Source organism: Patella vulgata, chromosome 6 (genome assembly GCF_932274485.2).
Source record: "Patella vulgata chromosome 6, xgPatVulg1.2, whole genome shotgun sequence".
Lineage (NCBI taxonomy): Eukaryota > Metazoa > Mollusca > Gastropoda > Patellidae > Patella > Patella vulgata.
In genome coordinates, this window is record NC_065884.2 from 32349760 (window position 1) to 32369749 (window position 19990).

Here is a 19990-nt window from a genome sequence, read left to right on the forward strand (position 1 = left end):
TGACAAACCATCAGCATTTCCATTCTTGGAACCTGCTCTATGTTGGATATCAAAGCGATACTCTCCTAAAAGCATAGACCATCTTCCAAGGCGACTAGTTTTATCCTTAATGCTTTTTAACCATTTGAGAGAAATATGATCAGTAAATACGAGAAATTCTTGGTTAACTATATATGGACGGTATGTCTTTACAGCCTCGACTAACGCTAAGCCTTCTTTTTCATAAATTGACCATTTTTTTCGGCACCATGTAATGCTCGACCTCCGTAAGCAACCACATATTCTCGATTTTTATCATCCTTCTGCCCTAAAACAAAGCCAATAGAATCATTAGATGCATCTGTTGAAATAATAAATTGTTTTCTAAAATCTGGAAATTTTAAAATTGGACGTGAAGTTAGATGCTTCTTTAGATCATCGAATGCAACATCACATTCTTTTGTCCATAGAAATGTTGCATCCTTTTGCAGTAAAGCATTTAAAGGAGAGGCAATCTTTGCATAATTTTTGATAAATTGTCTATAATAGTTACAGGTTCCTAAAAAACTACGTACCTGCTTCACATTCTTTGGTGTGGGAAATTCTGTTACTGCTCGTATTTTGTCTTCATCAACGCTAATGCCTTCTTTACTTAAAATATGTCCCAAGTATTTAACTTTCTTCTTAGCAAATTGACATTTTGATGGTTTTACTGTAAGATTTGCTTCGCGAAGTCTGTTGAAGATTTGCCGTAAATCATTTAAATGAGATTCAAAGTTTTGACTAAAAATAATTAAATCATCCACGTAGACTAACGTGATTTTCCAATTTAGCCCTCGCAACACGGAGTTCATCATCATCTGGAAAGCAGCCGGCGAGTTACGCAAACCGAACGGGAGCCGATTAAATTCAAATGATCCATGATGCGTGACAAAAGCAGTTTTATGCTTTGTTTCTGGATCTAATTCCTGTTGCCAAAATCCTGATTGTAAGTCTATTACCGAATAAATAGTAGCGTTTGCCGCAGCGATGAGCTCTATGGTGTCTGATAAGAGTGGTAATGGATGTGTCATAGGTTCTGTGACTTGGTTTAATTTTCTATAGTCTACTGCAAACCTATGACTGCCATCTGGTTTCTTAACTAGCACAATTGGAGATGCCCAACTACTAGAAGATGGTTCTATTACACCGCTGTCTAACATTTCCTTGGTTAATTTTTCAGTAATTCCGTTTGCATCAGTACTTTGTCTATATGGGCGTGATCTAATTGGTGGTGCATTATTTGTATTAATTTTGTGCATATACCCTTTTGCTTTGCCTAATTCTGCTAGATTTGTTGCAAATATATATCTGTATTGACCTAAGAAGTCTAGTAATTTTGTCTTCTGTTTTTGCGATAAATCAGAATTTTCTAAATTAAATCCCAAAGACTTAGCTAATTCCACTGATTCATGTTCTGGACACTGGATATTTGAGACTGTAAAATTATCACGATTTTGTTTATCTTGCTCTATGTCTAAAATATGATCTTTATTTATGATATGGGCTTTCGCAATTATAGTATTAGCTTTAATTTTAATTTGTTCCTCTGAGGAATTTAAAAACCTAACATAACCTCTATTAATATTTGTTTTTACGATACTTTTACCACCTAATAAATTTTTCTTTTTTTGAATTCTCGACGAGGGTTCAATATATACAATTTCATTTAAAGGTATTTTGAATATTTTAGCTGGAATTAATATTTCTGAGTTAGGATCAGTTGATATGCCTTTGATGGTCCTGACAAATCCAACTTGATATTTTCTATGTCCATGACCCTTGCATATTTTACCTGATAAATCTTCATTTAAGCTACTTTGTACTTTTACTTTAGTATTATTTTGTTCATTTTCTACTGATGTGACTATTGTTAATTCTATAACTCTTTGCTTAAGGCATCAAAGATTATAACACATTCAGGACTAATCAAGCAGTAAAGACAGACAGACTGGTAATATAAAGTCAGCAATATTGATGAATATAAAATTAAGAAATAATTTATCCATTCTTTAAATAAAATTTGAAAAGGAAATTAAATTTAATATCACTATTCGGTGATACTACCACCAGGGGGATAAGACAAATGTGTGATAAGCCTATAATCCACAGAAAGCATGGGTACTAATTCGATTGGGGAAACTTGTAAATAAGAAATTGGTTTGAATAAAAAGGGTCCAATCATTCTACCAACCTTAATTTAACCCATCTTTCAAATTCTAGTGTTTTAGAAGATTTAAGATTATGTGAAATACGGGTCAGACGTGGGCCTTGAAATTTTAATAGGAATTAAGTAAACCATTTAATACTGCAAGGTTTATAGGTGTCCAACCTTTGGACCATAGATCTGTTATAACACAAACAAAAATCGTGAACTACTCTACTATTACAATAAAAACATAAAGTTAAAGAGGGTGTTTGAAATATCTACTAATTATAACGCAGGATGTCTGAACCTTTGGAAAATGGGGCTCTAACTTGAGGACGTAAAAATCTGTGGTTAACAGTTGTTGTGGGATATCTTGGGAAGGACTGATAAAGAGGAGTTGTCGGCCGAAAACTTGTATCTCTACCGGGACTGAATTTGTTGGTATGAAACATTTCAGCTGAAATTGAAATTAATGGATGGTTCCTGAAACAGCGCAAACATCTATTCTGGTAAGAACAATATGCTCTAAGACATTGTCCATTATAATTATATGAATAGCATAGTATGTTAATTTGAGTAGAACTATTAAAGGTCGTGGAGTTTGAAGGGGAAGCCTTAGCATCACCTAATTGATTTGCACAGTTGATATATAGGAGCCACAATTCCGTATCTATAACAGACCATGGACTGTTCGTCTTATAACTTCCACCCTAAATCATTTGCCCTTTTTGATGCCATTCGAATAACTTGCATATATTTCAGCAAGTCTGGGTATTTGTCATTATGTATCGAACAATAGATGCTCATTAAAACAATAAAAGCATCTGACCAAACTTCGATCGTCGTAAATTTGGATCCAGGTTTAGACGGTTCAAGAAAAAAGTTGACCTTGCTGAATTATTACTTGTTTTCCACGAGCAACTGGAGGGGAATGATCCAAAAGACTAGCTAGATCAACATATTCCCCATGCACAATTTTTGTTTTAATTTGTTGCGAGACACTGGCTGCAGTGGTGTCACCGACACCTTGAATTTGAGGAGGGCAATCTGAATTTAGTGATAAATTTATATTACAGGACGGTTCTGCCACAGCCAAAGTCTCTATGATGCCGTGAGGCTCTATCAAGCTGTCAAGTTAGGAGATACCAGACTCTGGTGTTGACCCCCCCACCCTCCTGTCGCCGGCCTTCTCCTTTGATTTGGTTAGCCTACGTTTGGACGTTTAGCTGGGGGCACTCGATCCCTGTACAGAATTTGCAATTCTTATGGTGACTGTCGTGCGCTTCCTTGTTCTTAACATGTTGCCTGAAACTCAATAGAGAAAGGTACATGTAAAAATGAAATGGAAAACTTGAAATGCATAATTCAAATTCCAAGGGAATTCCCCTTTAATGTTGACATAGATAAACTGATAGTACTTAAAAAGGAACGGAACGTTGAGCCGTGACCTAACAAACTGTATACCGGTTAATATACCTTGTTGATACTTATAATACTTATACTATTAAGATATTAGCAACAAATATCTTGTAATGCACAGACCAGTCACTTTGTGCAAATCTAACACCTGTCACGCAGCTAACAAAATAGGAAATTTATCCCACTCGAATCAAATAATTATGATAGAAACTTATCTAATCCTAAACTGTTACATTGATAAATAAACAATACAAGTTGAAATGGGGTTTAACGTTCTAGTGTTTTGCTCCGACTGGACTAATAAAGACGGACATACGCCATAGCCTACCGTGTGCTATGATCGGGAAATTTTGCCAACACAGCGGCGCTAGGCCTACCCTTATATTGACTTCCAACTGTAAAAGGGAACTTTTACACTCCAATATGTACACGGAACTAAAACGTTACAAGCTTTTAAATGCATTTTTTCATTTAAGGGGATGACTTACTAAAATTCATTCCAACAAAGACAGATATAATTATAACATAGCACAAAATTATACCGACCTGAATCTTCTTAACAGCGTTTAACGGAAATTGGTGGTTACTTAAAGAGAAAACCTCTCTAGCATTTGTAAGCTTCGTTTTGTGAATATTAAAAGAACTGATAAACGATATACTTGTCTGGCGCATGTACTTCGTCAAACATAAAATGAACGTCGACGTCATTCAATTACACGTAACTACGCTAAAATTCAACGTAGAGCCTCGGGTTTTTTTTTACATTATCGACTCGTTGATATTTTTTAATATCAAAAAAGAAGAGATTTTATTTATCACCCAATCCATTGTTACATCCACAAATAAATAAATATAATTCTTTGCTATAGATTTCACTTTTACTGAACCTGATTACATTACGGCGTAGTGATACATCCTAAGGAGATATCGCAGTAGATTATGAAATTTATCACACAAGCGATATCTACTGTAGAATGTATTATTGCGTGATAAATGCAATATCATACATAGTTATGCTCATACGTTCAATTTCGAACCTCGCATACAATGGCTTATATTAATTCGAACATTTACATTAACATAAAGCAAAGATTTACATCGTAATTATAATATATTTTAATCCGTATTATAATAACATGTATTATTCTTTATTATCTCTACAATGCATTATAGAAAGACAATCCTGACAAATTAAGCATTAAAATTTGGTAAGAACTGGTCAATGGAATTTGATTCCATGTTTCCCCTCTTAATGTTATTGTCAATTTGCACTTTATAAAAAGAAAAAAAATCTGATATAGTTTTTAAATGGTTACAAACTTTCAATGTATACTACAATACGCCCCTGTAACTTCATCTGTTTAAATCCGTGTAAATGGGTGCAAGCACGATCGGATTTTATCTTATAGAATGACATTCTCCTGAGGATTTGCGGGGGACTCCAGTTACACATAGGGGTAAAGTATCCACGGTATCTCATAGGATAAGTACTTTGGGATGTTACTTTTATTTCATTTTGAGTCATCCACTTCCAATCACAAGGAAAGATAGGAAGAAACACAAGTGTGGCGGTTAAGCACCTTCCCTTCATGTAGGGGTGCCTGTCTTGACCTTGATATATATTCCAGATATCTACTGAAAATGTACGCTTGCCACCATTACGTTCGATTCCTCAATATTTCTACAGAAATGACACTTAGTAAAATTTTGAAACGTACGAATATGGACTTGTATTTGATAAGCAATGAATTTTTGTCAAGAATGCCAGGTCCCTCATTTAGGTTTACCCATATTTCAATTTCGACTAATTCACATTTTGACCACAAATTGGTTTCTCCATAAATCCTGATTCCAACTAATCAGCATTGCACTGTTGCAATCATTATTCATTATTGCTCAAATAGCAATTCCTTATATATACTAGTTTGTTTTCTTTAACATAAAAGCCAAAATATCTTCTCTGAGTAAATTATCTGGAAATACTATTGAGTTTAATACTTGCTTAATTACATAAGACAATGGTTTAAAATATTGTATATTCCCTCTTTGGTTGTTCTATCTGTTAGTCAATTTGGTATCTTATTAAAATTGTTTGATGTTAAATACATGACTTTACCCCCCCCCCCCCACATACACACACCCACACACACACACACACACACACACAACGATATAAAATATTTGGTTTTCTAGCCCCATGGGAAGTTGTTTGTTGCTCATACAAAATCAGCGGTCACCACGCCACTGATCGATCTATCAATTGTCTATTCTATATATACCCCTCCTTTCAATTAACCCCAATTTGCTTATTATTCTTTATGTTCACTACAAACCTTTTAAGTTCTATATTTCTGAAGTTTTACAAATTACGTTTTATTTACGTGTTTACAAAGTAATAATTCATTCAAGATAAAAATTTATATACCACTATCGCTTTATTTAAATTTTAGCCTAATAAGCTGACTATCAAATTTCTTGCATGCATGTTACAAAGTATCACGGTGGTATACTTTTACCTGTTTACATGCTAATGATATGTAAATTATAATCGGTGTGTTGAATACATCCACACATCTTTGGCCAGGGGGGCGTTGTGCCGTATCGGTGGTCATTTTTCGCAGAGAGCTGTAAATAGCCAGTTAAAGTTGTCTTGTCACATTAGCCAGGTAAACATTTGCATATAGTTGCTAGTTTGGGTGACCGTTGAAACTTAGCAGTCCTGGAGAAATTCACCATGGAGGAAACCAAAGAAGATAATCTCAAGCATCCATCATCTGTTTTTGGAAACATGGTTTCGGGACTTTCGTTTTCAAAGAATGATCTGAAAAATTGGTCTAAAAGGGAGTACATTTTATTGGGAGTTTTGGCAGGTACATTTTTCATCATGATTGTTCTGGCTGGTGTTCTAGGAGCTAAGAAGTCGTATTCACCCCCCGATACATGTACTTCGTATCAATGTCTTGAGTCAGCAGCTTATGTGAGGTACACAATGAACACAACATTTGACCCCTGTAACGATTTCTACCAATACGCCTGTGGTGCTTACGCTTCTACCCGCCCATTAACCCCCGGTAGAACCTCGAGAACCACAATGGGGGATTTGTATTACAAGAATCAAGAAAGGTTAAAAAATTTAATGGAAGCTCCCTATAACCGAGATGCAGAATGGTCATCTGAACGAAAGCTAAAGGACCTTTTCAGATCCTGTATCAATGATTATAAAACTGAACAACTACTAGGACAACCGTTCATACAGAAGATTTTACCTAAAATGCAAGGTTGGTATGTATTGGACACATGGGAACAGAATACCTTTGACTTGAATGCTGCTCTTAAGATCGTTCAAACCGATTTATGGGTGGCTGCATTTTGGACAAACAGTGTCGGCATGGATATAGATATGAAAACCAACATTGTTCAGGTAAACAATATTTTAGAATTACATTGAAATTGCATACCGTTTTGATTTAGTTTGTTAAAAAACGAGAGGAATATTCATCTTCATACGCCCTAAACAGATTTTTATACATGTTCGTAATGCATGATCAGTCATTCGTCCAATATAACTCGTACATGCTTTACAGGTCAGAGATTTGAAGGTTATTTCTATTGAAATCTGCTGTGTTTGTATGTTATGATCTGATTAATGACAGGTTTTGTTCCGGTTTATTGGAGTACTTCTGGTAAATAATCACTTCTAATACACTTCCACTGAAGTCATTACTTCAGTAACACCTCCCGAGTCAGTTCCCTCGACGTGCTTATAAAACTCAGTGGTCACCTGCAGTTCCGATTGTCTGCGATATCACCCACCGTGGAAGCGTACCTTAAACACCACGAACAACAACAAGCAGTGCAGTTCCAAAGGGTTTCACTGAAGTGATTACTTTAACTACACTTTCACTTCATACATGACTTCTCAACGACTCCACATATGACAATGCACCGATATAGATATTTCATTGACATTTCTGAGCGATAGTAGATACAGTTAATTTCACCTTGAAGTTTCAATTCATTATTTTCAGAGAAAATGGGGCAAATTTTAGTATTTGGGCCCCAGGACACGGAACATAAAAATATCCGTAATTATATACTGGTAACTGGCTTCTCCTCACCATTCCTTAAAACATAATATACTAAGCAGCAAAATAAACGTCAGGTTGGTATGTTACTCTGAATAGACGCATTGCATAAAACTTGCCAAATGTGTTTATTGTATATTTGTGACCACATCTCCAACTTTACCTGAGCAATAAGGCTCCTTCCCAAACACAGAATTGAAGCCAGGAAATGTTCTCAAAAACCCAACCTGACTTCTGAGATGGTAATGTGTTCTCCATACTTTTCATGTAACTCATGCTGCACGTGCAGTTCATCGGGACCAGCCCTATAAAATGCACCCCCATACCAGGATTAATCATTCACACTACAATGTCAGCAGCATTCCACGACTCACGACAGCTCAGATGAACCTGGCGCTTGGAAGACTCGACGCTGGCCACACTGCCCAAGCCGTTGCCAATACACTTCCAGGTCAATGTTCGGACCATCTACATGCTTCAACAACGCTTTCGGGCCACCAACAACACGGATCATCGCTCCCGAACTGGTAGACCCAGGGTTACCACAAGGCGACAAGAACGCCATGTTGTGCGACAGCACGTGCAGGCTCCCTTCACACACGCATCTGAGACAGCACGTCAGACAGTGGGAACACACGGAAGACCCATCAGTACCGATACAGTGCGCCGACGTCTCACCAGAGAGAACATCCATTGCCGTAGACCTTACCGTGGGCCGATCCCCACCCCTTTGCCATCGACGTGAACGTCTACAGTTTGCCCAACAAGACCAGAACTGGTGACACGGGCAATGGAGAACTGTTCTGTTCACAGATGAGAGTCGGTATTACGTATCAACTGTAGATGGCAGGACCAGAATATGGCGTCGACGTGACCAGCGTTATTCTGACCAATGTGTCATGGATCGAGACTCATGGGGAGGTCCAAGCATAATGGTTTGGGATGGAATCGGCCTGAACCAGAGAGTGGGTCCTGTGGTGTTCCAAAATCTTGGTCCAGGGAGAGGAGGCGGCATCACAGCAGTGCGTTATATCGATCAAGCTCTCAGACCCCACGTCATACCACATTTCGCAAGTCATCGAAACAACGTTTTCCAGCATGACAACGCTCGTGTCCACACTGTCAGAGTTACTCGGGACTTTCTACAGCAGAACGGTGTCAACGTATGCACTGGTCAGCCCTTTGTGGGACTTAAACCCGATTGAACATCTTTGGGATGAAATTGAGAGGATACTTAATAACGTCGTATCGAGACCAAACACAGCCGATGGATTGCGCCAGGCTTTTCTGAGAGTGTGGTTCGAGGTGCCAATGGCGTTGATCAATCGTCTGGTCCACTCCATGTACAGACGCTGTGGTGCTGTTATTGATACTCGCGGCGGACACACCAGATACTGATGTATAGACTGTGTACATACTCTAAACCTTCTCGCAATGTCTTGGAATTCTGATGAATTAATCACTAATGTGTTCACACACTGTTGCTTTGATCCATTTAGTAAGTCGTTTTCTAGAATGATTTGATAAAAGTGCCTCTCTGACATTTTTTTGTGGTTTTTTTTGCTGTTTAGTATAAATAGCCTTAATTAACATTTAGAAACAGTATTTTCAATAATGTCCATCAAACGTAAAATAAATCTGATAAAGTAACATTAGAAATAAAACTTAATTAAACCTGAGCAAGCGTGAACGAATATATAAATCGTAGCTTTGGTGTAAAATATCTATAACTAGCAGGATACCCGGCTTCGCTCGGGGGTCATAACTCCGAAACCGGAAGTGGTAGACTAACGCCACCTGGCCTATGTTACCTCCGGTCCGAGCTACCCCTATACCCCAAATTTCAGACTCGGGGCAGACCTAGTGTAGCCGCCAACCCCGAACAGACAGACTTCGCTCGGGGGTCATAACTCCGAAACCGGAAGTGGTAGACTAACGCCACCTTGTCTATGCTACTCCCCGGTTCGAGCTACCCCTATACCCCAAATTTCAGACTCGGCGCAGACCTAGTGTAGCCGCCAACCCCGAACAGACCGGCTTCGCTCGGGGGTCATAACTCCGAAACCGGAAGTGGTAGATGAAATGAAATGAAATGGGGTTTAACGTCCTACTGTTCTGGAGTGGTTCTATAGCATTAGCAAAATTTGGTATTTGGCTACCCCTATACCCCAAATTTCAGACTCGGGGCAGACCTAGTGTAGCCGCCAACCCCGAACAGACAGACTTCGCTCGGGGGTCATAACTCCGAAACCGGAAGTGGTAGACTAACGCCACCTTGTCTATGCTACTCCCCGGTTCGAGCTACCCCTATACCCCAAATTTCAGACTCGGCGCAGACCTAGTGTAGCCGCCAACCCCGAACAGACCGGCTTCGCTCGGGGGTCATAACTCCGAAACCGGAAGTGGTAGATGAAATGAAATGAAATGGGGTTTAACGTCCTACTGTTCTGGAGTGGTTCTATAGCATTAGCAAAATTTGGTATGAAGTGTGAATAGTGGTTGAAAAAAACCTAATAAACTTTGAAGTTCTTTCACCGTTGAAGGAGCAACAAGATTATTGACTGGATCGATATTTTCTGTGAGCATATGGACACCAGAAGATGATACGAAGAATCCGACCCAATTTACGCGGGGAACTTTGAAGTAGCACTTTGAAGAAGTTAGCGTTAGCCCATGTTTCTCAAGGCGTTTCAATACATCAACAAGACGTTTATCATGTTGGTCTTCAGTCTCTCCATCAATCAGGATATCATCAAGAAGATTGAATGTTCCTTTGCAACCGGTTAGAATGATGTCCATCATCTTTTGAAAAGATCCAGGAATATCTGCCAAACCAAATGGAGAAGTCTTGTATCTGTACAAACCAAGTGGAGTTGCAAATGTCGTAAGTTCTTGAGTTTCAGGTCTCAGTGGAAGTTGGTGGTAAGCTTCATTCATATCCAGCTTTCTTAATTGAACCTATAAGCGTCTCGATATTCGGTAGAGGATACTTCACAGGAACAATGTTTTTATTGACACTACGTAGGTCAACACACACCCGAAGTTTATTGTTCTTTCTACGACTAAGTACGACAGGACTAACCCATTCGGTATGATCCACTTCCATAATAATGTCTTTTCGAGGCAGCTGATCAATTTCCTCTTTAAATTCTTTTTCTAATGCAAAGGGGGTTGGTCTGGGTTTGTGAGCAGCTGTGGTGCTGAAACTTTTGGGCTTTGCCAAGACCATTGAACACTTTCGGGAATTCTTGTTTAAGTCATCAAAACAGGAAATTCTATTGACTATAACACTTTGGTCTTCCATAGCTATCTGGGAAGTGGCAGGCTGGACACAAATATTCATACGTAAAGATGCTATCAAATCTAAACCAAGCAATGGATCTCCTGATGAAACAACATAAAATTTACAAAGGCAATGTCGATCTTTGAAGCTGACAGGTAAGGTAACAACACCAATGACATCTATGAATGACTGGTTATAACTTCTAAGGTAAGTATCTGGCTGGGTAAGTATAACATCACTGAAATATCTATCATATATAACCTTATTTATAATTGAGATTGGAGAACCTGTATCTACTTGCATTGTAACTGGAATAGAATTCAGAATAACTTCGCAATCTAATTTCCGCTTGGCACCATTAGTCACTGTCAACACTGTAAATTCATCAGTCATCAGATCAACTTGTGGATGGCTGTCATGTTGAACTTGTTCATAATAATCTGATGAATCCATAAAATTAACTTGTCGGCTTGATGCGCTACAAACTCAAGCAAAATGCCCATATTTTGAACAATTACGACACTGTTGGTTTCTAGCTGGGCATTGTGGATACTGGGCTTTGTGTTGAAAACTACCACAACGGAAACAATAGCTTTGAGAATAAGACTGAGCAGGTTGTGATTGATTGCGTTGTTGTGGTTTGATTGGTAATCGATACTGAAATCTATTTGGTTGAATTGACGGATATCTAGGTCTAGTCTGGCTAAAAGAGAAATTACCTCTTGAACTAGGCCTATATGAATCATTTGGAGATTGTGTAGAATAACTTCTGTGACAACGTCCTCTATTTGTAGCCTGTCTATGAATTTTCTGAACTTCTAAATTATTTGTCTTGCTTGTAGATTGATTAGTGTGCGAATGATTCAAATCTTTGGTTTCTGCTATTGCTAATTCGACACGGCGTGCGATAACTAAAGCTTTGTCTCAAGTCATTTCATCCTCCATCAAAAGTCGTTCTCTAACTCTTTTATGATGGGCTTTCTCGACGATGACATCACGAATAAGTTCATCTTTAATTACGCCATAATTGCAATTTGCGCTTAAATTTCGAAGTACAGCAACATAATCGTCAATACTTTCACCTGGAAGCTGAGCTCTCGACATAAATCTAAGCCGTTCAACACTCACATTATATTTATGACCGAAATGTTTTTCTAGTGCATTCATAGCTATTCTGTACGAATTTCCCTCATCAACTAAAGAATAATATGTAGAAAGACCATATGCACCAATACAGTGAAGTAGAAGTGCTCGTTTTCTCGAGTCTGCATAATCATTACCACCTACCGCGATTAGATAGTTCTCGAACAAATTAGCTGGCTTTTCTAATATGGCGGCCTCTACAGGAATATCCTTGTTGGTGCTCAATTTACGACTCTAAATTCACTTTTAGAGGCGATGAAACAATTTGAATTTAAGAATAAAGTGACATATTGGCGAAGAGATACGCGGACATTAGAAAATGCGAGGGTTAGGGTTAGAACCGAACCTATCGCGATAGAATAACCACGTGATAAAATTGGCCAATCAGAGACGATATCCGGTTTCGTAGTAAATTTTCGTAAGGAACCGAATCAGGGCGTTTAGCCACTGCCTTTCTTCATTGTTGTGTTAGTGATGTACATGGGGAAAACCGAACCCCGTCATTTTCCAGTGTAGGGAGTTAAATCACGTGCCCGACAGCAAGGGATCATTAGCCTCACATCCTACAAATTAAATCATCATGATAAAAAGAAAATCTCGGCATGTTTTCTCTATTTTACTAGTTGAAAGGAACATAATATGGGGTGGGCTGGCCTATACAACTGAACCAGTTATAAAACGTGTATATATCCGCTGCCTAAAGTTTTGGTATTTCACTATAATAATAGTAATTAGTATTACTATTACAAGTCACTACTAGGCCTTGCAATCTACAGAAGCACCTATATTATAGTCAACATTGGTTTTCTCTAAATTTATATCAAATCCAGACCAGACTATGCTAAACAACTATGATGATCCTTATTAATTTAAAAGTTGCCGGACAGCAGAATGGCATACATTGTATGCCCCACCCCTCCTCATTACGCTTCACTCAATAAACAAGTAATAAACAAGTAGAATTTGCTTACCCAGTCTGACAGCAACAACGTTAGTCTGTTACTTCCTTTAAACGAAATAAATATGGTTTCCTGTTCTATCTCAGTATCTGTCTTGCCAGTTTTTTACTTCAGTTTCAGTGACACATTGATGCTTGATCTGTCTATCGCCTAAAACAGGTTCGCGTCAGGAAAATATCCTTCATTATAGTACCTGGGGCACTGCTTCTTTACTTCAAACTAACAATGCACTTCTCTTTCAAAAATATTCCCAAAAGAATAGCGGGAAAGTCCAAAAGATTGCCACAAGATTGAACGTCGTTCAGCCATCGCTATGCTTGTTTATGTCTAAGGCGCGTCAATGTTGTCTAATAGTAAGTGCATGAGGACCGCACTACACGTAAAACAAAAATCTACAAGATAAACCTGCGGACAAGACAGTAAAAAAGACATTGCACCAAATAAACACATATCAAATCAAGTGAATGGATCCGGGGGCCAGCCGTAAGCGTCCACTGCGCTGTACAGTCCCGGGCCTGTAGTGACACAGACTTCACTCAAATTTGAAAACAATCAGGAATACAAAAAAGACGTAACAGAAATAATGCGACCGATCTTGACAGTGGTCGTCTCCTCAATGGCGATAGTCTGCCAGTAGACGTCATGAGTTAGAACGTCAAACAATTTTAACAATAAGGGCGATAATCCGGATAGAATCTCAGAAAACGCTAAAATAATAAATTTAGTGAGCAAACAGGTGACGTCATTATAAAAGGTGGGAGGAACTATGGGTCTCTGACGGAAAGGTCAAAGGATCGGAACAAAACATACAAAATTCTGGGTCTTGTGGTTCATAGTGAACGAAATGAAATGGGGTTTAACGTCTCTACTGTTTTGGACTGAATAACGAACATAGGCATAATATGCCATACAGTGTGTTGTGAAGGATTTTTTGCCCGGACACAGCAGCACAGAGGTCTACTCTTATTTTGGATTCCAACTGCCAAGGGTTCTTTAACATGAACGCCGATGTTTACACGGGACCTAGGTTTTTTGTCCCATCCGTACGACTTTACATTGTCCCATGTCAGGCCCCCATCCTGCACCATTGACAAAGAGGAATTATTACCCTTTTACCGTGTTCAAGCACTTAAGGCCAGGAGTTGCGGGACAGTGGTCGTATTCAATAAGCATTGGTTTTTAGGGGATTTTCCCCGGTAACACTCACATGCACTTTATTTATATACAGAACAATGCCGTTTTAAAATGGCTCCTTATTGATATGTAATGTTCGCTTTACGTATTGGTGTATTTTGTAAGATTTTGAGTCGATTTCAATGTCTACATGTATGTCTTATTTGTCTTTTACTTTATTGATTTTTATGTGTATTTTATTTTATAAAGCATACAACAACGAAAAGACAATATTAATAGTATGCATGATTTCCGAATTATAAATAGATAGGTAACTGGTTTGTGGGATGCATTGCAAAAAGAAGTATTTTGGATGACAGTACGCGAGGTGGAGAGTGCGGGTGGGTGGGGCGTTGTTTCTGGATTTATTAACCTCCAGACATTACTTAAGTCTTCAGAAACTGTTGCTAAAGGTGGGAAACTCAAAATCATAACGAACAAAATAAAGACGGGTCTAGATGTATATCGAGTTTTCTGTAAACCAAAGTAACAAATAGAAAACATAAACCAGCTATTAATTTAAAGTAAAATTATTAACGAGCTTGGCAGTGGGTGTATCAAATTTCGGGTCAGTACTTACCTTTATTTTTTGTAGCTACATCCTGCGGGGGCTAGTAAATTCTTAAGATGGAGCCAATACATCACACCAGGCAATCAACGGGTAGGTTAAACAAATGATTAGAAAGAATCTTATAATAATGTAAATATTCCAGAAACATCCATCACACCATAGCAATTTACGTTTGGCTTCCAATGTGGTAGGTGTCGGTCCATCCAAAGAATGGTTATCCGATCTTTGAGCAATTCTATTTGTTTTAAATTGTGTGAAAGCTAGAAGTGAAATGAAGGCATTTTAGAGTGCTAAATTGTTCCATTGATTGTGCTTCTAAAAGATTGTTGAGAATCTTAAAATGGAATTATGAAATGTGTTTCTCATATTGACACCGCTGTGTATAATTTCGTTCCTAGTAACCCATATCATGGATAAAATGTAATTTTTATTAGGCATCAAGATAGCATCATTGTATCGCTCCGAATGATTAAGAAAAACTCAAAACTATTTGTCGTATTACAATTAATCGATTGTTTTCTTCTAGTATTTAAATGACTATAAGAAGTTTATGAGAAGATTGGCAAATCTCATTATTAGAGATTATAAACCGATTATAACTGACAAAGATATCAGAATTGAGCAATTTGTAAACGATGCTTTTACTATGGAGACAAAACTAGCCCAAGTAAGTATTATCTCAACAATCAGAAATATTTCTTGTTACTTTACAGATCTTTCAAAGGATTGACCATGCTTGCTAATGGTTAGGTTTGTTTAAATTCTATACATATACATATATTTATTGTTATGCTTTGTGCATAGATATACAGCTCGTGCTATAAACTCTACACCGATAGCATGTTCATCTTTTAAAGTGTTCCGGTTTTCTATTGCGTATATTGGGGAGGGGGGGGGGCGAATGGTTAGCACGTGCGCGGGGTATCACAAGGGTATCATTGAGTCAACTACCATAAAAGGATTGATCAGCGTTTACACCTGACAAACAATTTTATTTCTAATAATTTGCGCAAAGAGGTCTTTGTGGAGGATGGCACATATGTTTCTATGTTGCTCATTTGCCAACCTGTTTGACACATTAGACTTACGTTACTCCAGGCCTTTCAATATGGCGTCCAAGCTTAAATATGCCGATGGAGTTTGTAAATCGGTCAAATTTGTTGAAATTAATTATTAATCGTTCCCCTCTCTTTCTATTTGGCAATTACTAGAAAGCAGTCTTCAATTTTGTGTTTGGCTTCTAGTAGTGGTCATAAAACATAGAAATTTGTAGATAATCTTCTTCAATAAAATGGAAACATATTTATTGTTTAATATACATACTTTTTTTCCAGTTGTATAATGATAGCAAGGTAACAAACGATAGATATTCTGAAGAAAGTAAAATAGTTTTAGATGACTTAAATGCACAAACAGGCACTGTGGTAAGTAAATAAATTTAATTCAATAATCGCGATATCCATTATGTCTCGAAGGCGTAACAACATAACACACCAAGAATGTATTAGTATTAGTACAACAAGTATACTACCTTAAGACACTTGGCAGTTTACATTAGTATGAAACACGTTTTGTTTTCGAAAGAGTTTTTATTAATATTATTACGCGTTTCGGTATCTTCGGTACGAGCACGATTGTTTTAGAAAGTGTTTGTATTACGTGTTTCGGTACCATCGAAATATCAAAAAACAAGTAGAACTATAACTCCAAAGAGTACTGACGTGTTTCGGTACGTCACGTCACTTCAGGTCACGCCTTGTCACGTCAACAATCAAGTCACTCTATAAATTATTGAGTATAGTAACATCCAATACCTATTAAAGTTACAATTTCATATCTTTAAGTTATATTTTTAAAATATATTTAAATAAAGCCCTAAAATAGATGGTATTTATAAACAGTCCTACCTTGTTAAAGAATAATCCTATTAATCCTGTAATTCACTATTGCCAGTTGAGAAATTGGCAAAAATATCATTTTCAACTTCCAATTCAAACGTTTGAGGATAGCTACTCCATGGTGGAGAATAGAAAACAAGGGAGGTAATTGGGGGGTAATTGTGTTATTATTTCCGGTGTAAATGAGTTTTAAGTGGGAGAATGTCACCCATGATCGTATAATAGTAAATTGACAACCTATTGAGAAAAAGACATAGAAATAATTATATTTTTACTTTCTTAGAAAATTTGAAATTGTAACTTTAAAGTGGAAAAAACATGTCATTTTGAAGTCATACTTCATGACCGAACTTTTTTATATTAATTGTTAGTAGACATCAGGGTCATTATACATACAAAGGGAGGGGGTCATGGAAAGATTAGGTCACCATCTGGATGATGAAAAGTCGAACCGGAAGTAAACAGAATCGAAATTCAAAAATCTGCTCCCTAAGGATTGTGGCCATTTGGAGTAGGTTCAATACATAATTTCGAAAATCGGAATTAAAATGGCGACTGAATATTGATTTGAATGTTTTTTTTGTAAAATCCAATATGGTGGCCAAGTGGTTGAAAATGTTATTGAACAAGGTTTCTGGAAGCCGTCACAAAAAGTTTTAATATGCCATTTTGAATGCAACGATATGTTCCTTTCAACTTGATAATCAAACAGTGACGGAAATACGCCATCTTAAATGAAGAAGAAAACTTTCGTAAATCTTTGAATTTAATATTAATCGAGCGAACTTTCGAATATCGAAAAACCGTCCGTCAGAGCCATATGAGATTTGTCCAAAGAATCCAAAAATGTAAACCCGAAGAAGATCCGTTGATAAATAACCGCGATATGGGCGAGCTGAGATTATTTCTGTCCCTTACTTAAAACAGTTCTTGTTTGTCAAAAATGACCCAATTTATATTTAATAAATAGACGCACGGAGGTCAACCACGTCTACGTTGGCAGAATGTTTGCACCATGTACAGTTTTGGCTGCACAAACTGACTAAATCCCCCCCCCCCCCCGAAGAAAAATAATAGTAACTAGAACTGCGACGCAGTAATGACGGGTTTCACCGGTGTCCCGTTACCCTTGAACATTTGTCACTTCCGGTACTGATGAAACCATTAAACAGGTTTCCATATATGCATTGCACACATCAAATAATATGTACGCAGAATCAACCAAATCCAGCAATATCAATTCATTGTATACATTTGTTACATGTAAGTGATCCTGACAAAATTCCATTACTTCCGGTGATAACGAAATTGTTAAATTACATTAATGAAATCAGAAATAGCATAAGGCATCACATGGTGAAAATTTTATGTAAATCGAATAATGATTTCCACTTTCATCGACCAAAAACCTTGAAGAGTGACTTGTAGAAAATCGTCTATTTCTCTGCAACCGCACAAGTTAGAAACCATTTTTTGGTATCTGTATGATCGTATGAGTTCAATCTATTGGTTGATAGGAATGAAATATCATAATTTTAAAAACGTTCCAAATCAGATTCATTTGAATAAAATATCCGTTTTAAAGAGTAAAAATACATTTTTTTTGCAAAAATGATGTTACTTCCAGTGATAATGAAAATCTTGTATGAAATCGTAAATGGCATTAGGTATCACACTGTGAAAATTTTATAAAAATCGAATAATAATTGACACTTTTATGGACCAAAAACCTTGAAAAGTTACCTGTTGAAAATCGTCTATTTCTCCGCAACTGAACAAGGTAGAAACCTTTTTGTGAAATCTGTATGATCGTATGGGTTCATTCTATTAGTTGATTTGAATCAAATATCAAAATGTTAAACAAATACGACTCATTTGAATAAATTATTTGTTTCTCGAAGGATATTGACCAAATTACGTCATTTCCGGTGACATTGAAAATGTTAAATTGGTTTCACCTAGTTAAAATTGACATTACGCATCAAATGGTGTCACTTTTATGAAAATCCAATAATAATGGACTCTTTTACAGGCAAACTAGCGTAAATAGTGACTCATGCAAAATTGCCCATTCCTCGGCAACTGCTCATAATTACAAACTAATTTTCACATACATTCTCTTCGTATGGATTTTCGCTACAGGTTTATGAAAGTTGCGAAGAAATATTTTAAAACATGAAAAGCCTGAATGGGTTGTGAATAAAATTGACATTACGCATCAAATGGTGTCACTTTTATGAAAATCCAATAATAATGGACTCTTTTACAGGCAAACTAGCGTAAATAGTGATTATCGCTACAAGTTTATGAAAGTTGCGAAGAAATATTTTAAAACATGAAAAGCCTGAATGGGTTGTGAATAGCTCATTTTTTCACTTTTTTTCACCCTTAAATCGAAATGACCCGAAAACGAAATCGAAATTAAAAAAAACTGAGTCAGATGTTTTGTGCGTCTTTGCATGGCGCATCCTTTTGGTAAGATTAAATTTTGAAAAAAATAATATTTGCTTTCAAAAAGTGGTACCGAACTGTCAAAATTATAGTTTTTGTTAAAATTCTGTCTCTTCCGGTGCCGACAGATAACACTATCGGTAAGAAAAAAAAAATGACATTTTGGAAAAAAGAACATATGAAGCTTGTTTTAAACAAATCGAACAATGAATAATTAATCCAGGACTGAAAAACTAAATTAGCCAGTTACCTGTTGAAAATCGTCTATTTCTCCGCAACTGAACAAGGTAGAAACCTTTTTGTGAAATCTGTATGATCGTATGGGTTCATTCTATTAGTTGATTTGAATCAAATATCAAAATGTTAAACAAATACGACTCATTTGAATAAATTATTTGTTTCTCGAAGGATATTGACCAAATTACGTCATTTCCGGTGACATTGAAAATGTTAAATTGGTTTCACCTAGTTAAAATTGACATTACGCATCAAATGGTGTCACTTTTATGAAAATCCAATAATAATGGACTCTTTTACAGGCAAACTAGCGTAAATAGTGACTCATGCAAAATTGCCCATTCCTCGGCAACTGCTCATAATTACAAACTAATTTTCACATACATTCTCTTCGTATGGATTTTCGCTACAGGTTTATGAAAGTTGCGAAGAAATATTTTAAAACATGAAAAGCCTGAATGGGTTGTGAATAAAATTGACATTACGCATCAAATGGTGTCACTTTTATGAAAATCCAATAATAATGGACTCTTTTACAGGCAAACTAGCGTAAATAGTGATTATCGCTACAAGTTTATGAAAGTTGCGAAGAAATATTTTAAAA

General features: G+C 37.0%; 1 protein-coding gene across 1 annotated transcript in view; it reads left to right on the plus strand.

The window, feature by feature from the left end:
* The first annotated feature begins 6234 nt into the window (after positions 1 to 6234).
* LOC126825384 (endothelin-converting enzyme homolog) overlaps positions 6235 to 19990 on the plus strand; it is a 134216-nt gene continuing 120460 nt past the window's right edge. The window contains exons 1-4 of the mRNA XM_050554997.2: positions 6235 to 7007; positions 14825 to 14890; positions 15327 to 15467; positions 16135 to 16224. Of these exons, the coding sequence (XP_050410954.1) occupies positions 6321 to 7007; positions 14825 to 14890; positions 15327 to 15467; positions 16135 to 16224 (984 nt within the window). The 5' untranslated portion in view covers positions 6235 to 6320. The remainder of the gene's footprint in view (positions 7008 to 14824; positions 14891 to 15326; positions 15468 to 16134; positions 16225 to 19990) is intronic.